The 8,923-nt window shown below is 44.1% G+C and overlaps 2 protein-coding genes across 2 annotated transcripts; one reads left to right on the top strand and one right to left on the bottom strand.

The window, feature by feature from the left end:
* The first annotated feature begins 412 nt into the window (after positions 1-412).
* Positions 413-1,335, top strand: LOC100501924 (uncharacterized). Its single transcript, NM_001196562.1, has 2 exons — positions 413-614; positions 697-1,335. Exons 1-2 carry the CDS (start codon positions 445-447, stop codon positions 965-967), a joined length of 441 nt encoding a protein of 146 aa, NP_001183491.1. The 5' UTR covers positions 413-444; the 3' UTR covers positions 968-1,335.
* A 5,026-nt stretch (positions 1,336-6,361) lies between these two features.
* Positions 6,362-7,093, bottom strand: LOC100194345 (40S ribosomal protein S17-like). Its single transcript, NM_001139381.1, has one exon. It carries the CDS (start codon positions 7,002-7,004, stop codon positions 6,576-6,578), a length of 429 nt encoding a protein of 142 aa, NP_001132853.1. The 5' UTR covers positions 7,005-7,093; the 3' UTR covers positions 6,362-6,575.
* Positions 7,094-8,923: the final 1,830 nt, after the last annotated feature.

Raw genomic sequence — 8,923 nt, 5'->3', positions numbered from 1 at the left:
GGCGGCCAGCAGACGACCCGGCGGCAAGCCGACGCTGCGGCGGCTGAGCACGGCGAACCTGCGGTCGCTGTCGCTGCAGGACCTGTCGCGGAAGCTGGAGACCACGAAGCTGCACGCCTTCACGCTGGACGAGCTGAGGGCCGCCACCAGGAACTTCTCCGCCGCCAACTTCCTCGGCGAGGGCGGCTTCGGCCCCGTCTACAAGGGCTTCGTCGACGGGCGCCTCCGCCCGGGCCTCCAGCCGCAGCACGTCGCCGTCAAGTACCTCGACAGCGACGGCGTCCAGGGCCACCGCGAGTGGCTGGTACGTACACTATACGTCGTTCCCGTCGTCCACCAACCAACCAACACCCTAGCTAGCTAGCTTGAGCTAGTAGCCGTGAATCGCGTGCTGATTGATCGTCGATGGTCTGGTTGCGCTGCCGTTGGCTGTCTTGTCTCTGGATGGAATGGAACGGAACTGCTTCGTCACCGCCAGGCCGAGGTGGTGTACCTCGGGATGCTCAGCCACCCGCACCTGGTCGAGCTGGTGGGCTTCTGCAACCAGGACGACCACCGGATGCTGGTGTACGAGTACATGCCCAGGCAAAGCCTCGAGAACCACCTTTTCAAGAGTAAGCACCACTAGTGCTTCCAGTCAGTAGTCAGTCTGATCGGTTATTAGCTGATTAACAACAGCTCCTGTTGTTGCATCAGATCTCCTTGCGTCCCTGCCATGGTCGACGCGGCTCAAGATCGCCGTCGGCGCCGCCAAGGGCCTGGCGTTCCTGCACGAGGCCGAGACGCCCGTCATCTACCGCGACTTCAAGGCCTCCAATATTCTTCTCGACTCGGTAAAAGCAAGCCTCACCAAGTCCAATCCATCTCAGCATCAAATTACACGCCAACCGTGCTAATTGCTCGCACGTTGTCAACCGTGCCGAGTCGAAGCCTTTGCTTCTTAAGAATTCTCGTCCAGGAACAGTAGACGAATCGTGCCTGATCGACTGACCTCAAGTTCGTTCCAGGACTACACTGCGAAGCTGTCCGACTTCGGGCTGGCGAAGGAGGGGCCGCAGGGGGACGCGACGCACGTGACGACGCGGGTGATGGGCACGCACGGGTACGCGGCGCCGGAGTACATCCTGACGGGCCACCTGACGGCGCGGAGCGACGTGTACAGCTTCGGCGTGGTGCTGCTGGAGCTGCTCACGGGCCGCCGCTCCGTGGACAAGAGCCGGCGCGGGCGCGAGCAGAGCCTCGTGGACTGGGCGCGCCCCTACCTCCGCCGCGCCGACCGGCTGCACCGCTTCATGGACCCCGGCCTGGAGGCGCAGTACTCGCCGCGCGCCGCGGAGGCGGCCGCAAAGGTGGCGCACCAGTGCCTGCAGAGCGTCCCCAAGGCGCGCCCCACCATGCGCGACGTCGTCGACGCGCTCCAGCCGCTGCTGGCGCTCGACGACGACGTGCCCATCGGCCCGTTCGTGTTCACGGTCGGAGGCGCCGCCGGGGCGGAGGCGGACGGCGTCGCTGTCGCCGACGACGTCGACGACCAGGTGGACGCGGAGGCGGGCGGCCGGCAGGGCAGCAAGATGCACGTCATGTCCGCCGTGCACGCGGAGAGCCCGCTGCGGAGCCGGTACGCCAGCGCCGTCAAGAGGCCTGAGAGCCCGCCGACCCTGATGAGCAGGGCATGAGTGCATTGCAAATTTTACAAAAGGTGTACATAGCTAGCTAGCTGACAGATTGTTCATGGATTCTTTTGTTTTTTTTTTCTGTTCCTTAGTGATGCTATTGGTTCGTTCTCTCAACAATTTCAAGGGAGAGGTTTTTGTTTCATTTTTTTTCTTGTGTTATTATAGTATACTGCTGAGGACACCTCAAAAGTCGTGAGGTGTTTGTATACTGAAAGTTTGAGGCAACATGTATGGCAACATCCGCTTTGACCTAGAAATGAGGCATTGAGGTGGTCCAAGGACAGAGCACGAGAGCACTAACATATATGCTGTATTTCGTCGATCAACAGCTGCCACCCGATGAAAGCAGCAAGAGTCATTCCGTCCATGTTCAATGAAACTGGGGCGTTTCAATTCTATAAATACGTATGACTGAATTGAGGAGAGACAAATCGATTGTTTAGGCCCCGTTTGGTTCTTTTAGTCCCTGGACTAAAGTTTAGTTAGGAGACTAAAGTTTAGTCCATACTCTGTTTAGTTCTATAGACTAAAACTATTCAAAACAAATTAAATGAATCATAAGAGTACTAAAATACCTCGTAGCATTCTTCCGCCCTTAGTGCAACTGAAATAAAGGAGTGACAAAAAATAAAATTTATATAGTTTAGTCTCTTTTAGTCACCCCTTGGGGACTAGAGACTAAAACAGTTTAGTCCCAGTTTTAATTCCACTGTTTGACAATTTAAGGACTAAATGAGACTAAAATAGAAGGACTAATCTTTAGTCTCTCAAACCAATCAGGGTCTTAAAGCCATGTTTATTAGAATTTAGACCTTGCAGGTACAATGATTGCATCTGTATTATTGTGTTGATAGGGAAGAAATATTACAGCATGAATTTTTATTGATTTTAGAGATCTCAATAAAGCTAGCTCTAAAGATAGATACCTTACGCATATACCAGATATGTTGGTTAATGGCCAATGTGACTATATGATTAGTTAGGTTGCAATAACGGTGATTGTTTAGAAAATCTACTGTGGCCCTTCGACTCTCTTAATGGCGAACCACCTAAGTTCACCCACAGTGACCTCCATCTTGATAACTTTGGTCATCAAGTTTTCATCATGTACGATATTCAATGCGTCCCAAATTTCTTTGGTATTTTCCAAACCATTTACCTTAGTGTTCTTCCTTGCATAAAAAAGCTAGCAAAACAATGGTAGATTGGGAGTTTCTATGAATTAGTTCTTATACTTCTACCTCATTATATTTTTTATCATCAACATCAGGTATATGCATTTCATTTTCTACAATGTCCCAAATGCAAGGATGGAGCGAAAAAGATGATTACGTAATTTATGGCTCCACCAAGAATAATCCTCCTCATAAAAGTGAGGAGGTTTACCGAGAGGAATAAAAAGCAATTGGGCATTTGAGTTACGAGAAATATGGGAATAATTAAATGGTGTGCGATTGAACGTAGATTTAACTGTCTTTTCTTTAGAGGAGGAGGAGTCCTTGTGCAAAGAGGTAGAAGTAGAAGTGTCACTCTTGCAGCAGACAATTTTCTTGATGCACTTCTTGCCTTCCTTCTTTGTTCCTGAGCCGACGGACTTCTCACCTTCAGGCTCGTCATCGATGGGGATCTTCTCCTTCTCGTTGTGGTCGTTGGCCACCTTCTCCTTCCTTTTAGGATCAACTCTCAACATCACTATTCATGGTGTTGCTCTACTGCATGCCTATTGAGAGCAACCTTATAATTTAGTGCTTCATTTAGCATATTATAGGTTGCATTCCAACGATGTGGAACATCAAGAATCAGCCCCGATTTACTTCTAGGACCCAATGTTTGAACAATAGAATTATAGATTTGTAAACGAGATGGTGTAGATGTCACAGACCTTGATAATGTCCCCATTCTTTCAACTGTATTTGGACTGACCTTCAGTCCAGTTTGAACCATGATATTCAGCGCATGAGAAGAACATCTCACATGGAGGTGTACACCACCGAAAAACATCTTAATCCCCAATGCATCTCGCATATTTTTCATTGCTTTATTGTTTACACTAGCATTATCCAATGTCACGGTAAACAAATCCACAAGTAATCTCCAATCTAGCTAATAAGAGGTAATACCATCTTGGACAGCATAAAATTTGTGAGGAAAGGAAATCTTCTTGAATGCAATAATTGTTTTGTGCACTCAGTCTTCAATAAACTGATCCGTCAACTCGAAGTTTTGTGCACTCAAACGAAATGTGTTGTTGCATCATGATAGCCAAGGCTTGGGTACGATGATCAAAGATCAGCAGTCAAACTAACATCGGATTTAAACTTCATAAACTGATGTATTAACTATAAATTCTTTTATTTATACAACATCGTACAATTTAAACAATGATCGACTAATCGAAAAGATGGTCGATAGTAATTTATCATTTTAAAAAAAATGGATCTTCACATGTTCGAAATAGAATATGCACTAATTTCTTAACACAAAAATTCCATTTTGAAAGTGTGAAGATTCATCCTATAAAAAATGGAAAATTCCCGCTAACTATTTTTTCGATTAATCAATCGACACACTATCCGTTCAAATTGCATGTTGCTGTATAAAAAGAAGTTACATTTAATGGATCAATTTACGAAGTTAAAATCACATGTTAATTTGATTGCTGATCTTTGATCATCTAACCAAAAGTTGGCTATCTCGAGTAACAGAACATTTCATTAGTGAAGAATTTGAGTTGCACAAAAATGTTATTGCATAAAATAAATGTTCGTTCCCTCGTACATCTTATATTGTCCAAAATAATATTAACTGTTTGCTAGAGTGAGTTTGCAGGCACTCTCTGCTCGTGAGTTTATATGGCCCATTCCCAAGCCTATGTGAGACTGGAATTGGAGTTGAAGCAGTCCAAAAACAGGCAGGTCCTATTTGCCATATTTAACATCTACTAAGGTACTGACCAACAGAAATGAAGTCTTGCGAATCAAACCCGGCTGAGATTCACAAAAAACCTATAACTGGTCCAACATACAGCAGCACCAGACAACAAAAAATTCAGTGAGAAAAGAAAACGGGTGCACAAGATTACCTTTATGGATGAAAAGCAACAAACACAAATGTGAAACAGATGCAGCATTCTAAATAAACATATCTAATCCTGAGACTGTTGTTATATCAGATTATTATCGCATTGTCCAATCAATACACTAGTAACATTCCACTGACTATAATTGATGCGAACACAAGTCCTGACAAAAAGGGCCAAGAAACAAGCACGTATAACTCAATTAGCAACACAAGCAAAAAAAATGGATAATTATACTTAAGGCCCTGTTTGTTTTCTTTCATTTCGAGGAATTGGAATCTTACTAATGGAATAGGCTATTTTTTTAGAATATGACATTCCACCACTTTCCAAAGTTATCATATAAGCCTATCTCAAATTCATGGGGTGAGAGATGGAAATTGATTCTATAGATTTACATGCTAATTTTCCGATGTACAACTTATAGCACACTCTTCTACTTGCGCCTTTATAACATAAATGTACTATATAACTATCTCTCTCATATGATTTAGGATAATATACAAATATATTACATATATAAATATATAAACTTAATTAGTTTTGTCTAAATTAAAATTATTAAAATGGAATTCAATTCCAACAAAACAAACGGGCCCTAAGGGAAATTCTACTTCAGTGATAGTGCTAACAGATCATTGTTACATCTATAACATGAGAAGATTTCAGCCTTTACCGATTAAGTAATTTTATAAAACAAAATGAAACTACTGGCTTCTAGCAAGCTGGGTCTGTTTGGGTATGCTAAACTTGAAACCCAAGTATTTTGGAAAATAAAAAATTAGTTTTCTCTATTACTCCGGGAAAAAGTGTTTTGTATCCAAATAAGGTCAAGTTCCCTACAAACAAGAAATAAAAGACCACAGTGCTGAAAACATGGACGGCAAAGTGTGCTAGAAATATGGAAGTGAAACGATGTTAATAAAACATTAACTAAAGCTGAGGTTATTGAGCGACAGGTAAAGACAATTTCAAATAATGTTATGTTTAAACAATGCACGAATTGAGATGAGAATGTGTAGCAAAATTTTGGTGGGATTTCATCTGAACCCAGAACTAAAGCATAACTTAAGCTGAGGTTACTTTAATACAAGCAAGAAGTAAACCCAAATCCAAATGAAGTTATGTTTGATAAGATCCTCAAGAATATGGCAAATTCAGTACACTAAGCAACTAATTCAATTGAGAATGTGTAGCGAAATCTTGGTAGGATTTCATCTGAAATCAGAACTAAAACATAACTTAAGCTGGGGTTGTTGTAATAAAAGAGACAAGTAAACCCAATTCCAAATGAAATTATGGTTGATGCTTGGATAGAGGCTCAAGAATATGACCAGTTCAGTACACTAAACAATCGCACTAATTGAATTGAGAATGAGAATGTGTAGCGAAATATTGGTAGGATTCCATCTGAGCACAAAACACAATGGCCCTTAGCTAACAGCCACACGCCTAGACAGCACTGAAATGGATAGCAAGGAATAAAAATCAAAATTTAATCTGCATAGTACACAATGAACCTAACAACCAACACCAAACTAACTATACATCTAAAAGCATGCTAACATTAAGGTAACAAGCAGTAGCATCAAACAAAAAACCTCATAGTAACTTATAATCTCTTGAGACTTCATTGGCGCAAGAACATAACTCTAATGTCCATCACACGCAGATCCAACTATAGAGTTTAAAGCATAACAGACAAGTTCAAAACTTAATCGCCAGAAGAAACCACAGATCTAAAACAAGTTTAACATAGTAGCATAACAACTGTGAGTAACGGTGCGACCACGACGCAACCACTGCGATCGGCGGTGAACCTAGACGCGGTCACGGCGGGGACCTCCATACTGCGGGCGGCCGTAGGCGGGGACGCTGGAGACCTCAGCCTGGCGCTCTACGCCCGGGAGATCGGCCATGCCAAGTGCCGCGAGCATCTCCATGGTCTCCTTGTCGACGCGGATCTCTTCGACCTCGAGCGCTGACTTCTCCGGGACGAAGTCCATGCGGCGCTCCCGCTCCTCCTCCTGCAGCTTGAGCGAGATGCCACGGACGGGGCCCCGCTGGATGCGGCGCATCAGGTGGGTGGTGAAGCCGGCAACCTTGTTGCGGAGGCGCTTCGAGGGGAGGATCGAGACCTCTTCCAGCACCTTCTTGTTGGTGTGGAAGTCGAGGGTCATGCGGGAGTAGTACTTCTCGATCACCTGCCTGGAGGTCTTCTTCACGGTCTTGGTGCGGACGCGACCCATGGTGGCTGGTGCTGGCTCCCTCCTCTTCTCCGGCGGCTGGGCGCTACGGATGTGGTGGCGGCGACGGCGGCGGCGGCGGCGGCGTGAGGAGCAGGGGCAAGGTTTCCGCGGAGGACAGAGAGTGGAGCTACTTATAGTAGAGGCGGCCGAGTTGGAACTAGGGTTTCGCTGTTTGCTGTGGATCTGAGCCGTTCATTTGAGAAGGGCGGACAGATATTAATGACGAAAGTATTGGGCTTTGTTGGCTGGCCTACTGGTGTTGGGAGTTCTTTTTGGCCCATCCGTTCATACTGGACAAGTTCGGTCGGCTCCTTGCGTCCGCTAGCTCTCCCAAGGCCGTTTCCAATTGCGCCCCATAAGCCGTCCCCCACCCAGAGTAGAAAAATTACAAATTTCTCCACGCACGGCATACTTCAGGCCTTCAGGGTGAGTGGAAATGGCAATGAGAAATTTTTAGGGCTTGTTCGGTTATTCCCAATACACGTGGATTGGATAGGATTGGAAAAATTTGAGAAGAATTTTGACTTGTTTGGGATTCAAACCCATCCAATCTCACTCAATCCATATGGATTGAGAGCTAATCGAACGAGCCCTTAGCTGTTTTCCGCGATGAAAGAAATTCTTCGCGTTCGATCGGTTCATTGCGTCCACTAGCTCTCCCAAGGCCATTTCCAACTACGGCCCATAAGCCGGCCCCCACCCCACGCACGGCATACTTAGGCTTTGTGTTGACACATTTTCGGACGTCAATCACTATAACGAGAACCGGTGACGGTGCCCTCTGCAGAGGTGTTATAAGAACTTATTATGAAGATCAGCATCAATTGATCACACATGGACTGTATAGGTAAATGATTCTTTACTTTTCAAGATAGTTCAAAAGTTGTTGAGTTACTACTCTACATTTCCCTACAACAATTCAGAAGTTTCATTTTTTATATCCTGCTTAATTGTATAGGTTTATGCGCCATCCTGGGTATTCTGACTTTCTTATATGAGCAGTAGGAACCTAGGTTATGTTGTGTAATCCATTATCAACAGTTGCATTCACATTAGTCTTGTGACGATCCTTTTCAAAACGGATATCGTATCATGCTTGAAATATATTTTATTTGTCTCTCCTTTATGTTCTAGACTATGTCTTGATTATTGAACACCAAGTTACGTGTTTTTATCACCCATTTAATATGAACATCTTCGTGAAAAGAGTAAAACTACAGGAGATGCTTTATAGATATTAGTTTGATGCACCTTATCCCGTAGTAGTCCAACCTAATATCCTTTTCTAGCCTACAAGAGATGCTTTACCCCATTAGTTTTTGGCTATCTTATTTTTCAAGTTTTTGAAGAAAAAAAACTTACCTGGCGAACAGATCGCCGAGGCGACGAAGGCGCCATAACCGTAGCATGTTAAGAATCCTATAAGCGAGGTTAACTGTAGGACTTATGTACAATATGTACATATATTATTATTCCGAGCTCTGGACATCAAACTTTTTACAATACCAGGTAGGTTCATCACTATTATATAGAATATTGTTGGGTCGTATCAGATCTCTTCAGCAATAAAATAATCACTTTATTCTCCTTATTCATTCATAGCCTTAGTTTTTTTTCATTTGCTAACAGTAGTTTGCTGAGAGTCAAGATTATAGGAGCCATAGAGAAAACAGAGAGCTGATGGTGGTAGAGCTAATGGTGATGGATCCAATAAGACATAGAATATGTGATCGACCTAAGGCAGTTTCAGCTTCAGAGGCAGATACAAAACTTTAAGTAAATATTGATGTACGTTGAATGAACTTGTTACTTATGGTACAGCTTGTTACTGTGACATGATATTTTTAGATGTTAATAAGATAAGCTTAGAATAGAGTTGGTCTTAGCACATTCAGTATTTCACATAAGCTCTACGTTTT

This window comes from Zea mays, chromosome 6 (genome assembly GCF_902167145.1).
Source record: "Zea mays cultivar B73 chromosome 6, Zm-B73-REFERENCE-NAM-5.0, whole genome shotgun sequence".
Classification (NCBI taxonomy): Eukaryota; Viridiplantae; Streptophyta; class Magnoliopsida; order Poales; family Poaceae; genus Zea; species Zea mays.
Note: the sequence above shows the minus strand (reverse complement) of the source record. Positions and strands in the feature narration are given on the sequence as shown.

Excerpts from the sequence above, each read along its gene's own strand:
- LOC100501924 (NM_001196562.1), top strand. The coding sequence starts at position 445 with ATGGAATGGAACGGAACTGCTTCGTCACCGCCAGGCCGAGGTGGTGTA. Across the intron at positions 615-696 it reads CGAGAACCACCTTTTCAAGA|ATCTCCTTGCGTCCCTGCCA; the intron begins GTAAGCACCACT and ends TTGTTGCATCAG.
- LOC100194345 (NM_001139381.1), bottom strand. The coding sequence starts at position 7,004 with ATGGGTCGCGTCCGCACCAAGACCGTGAAGAAGACCTCCAGGCAGGTG.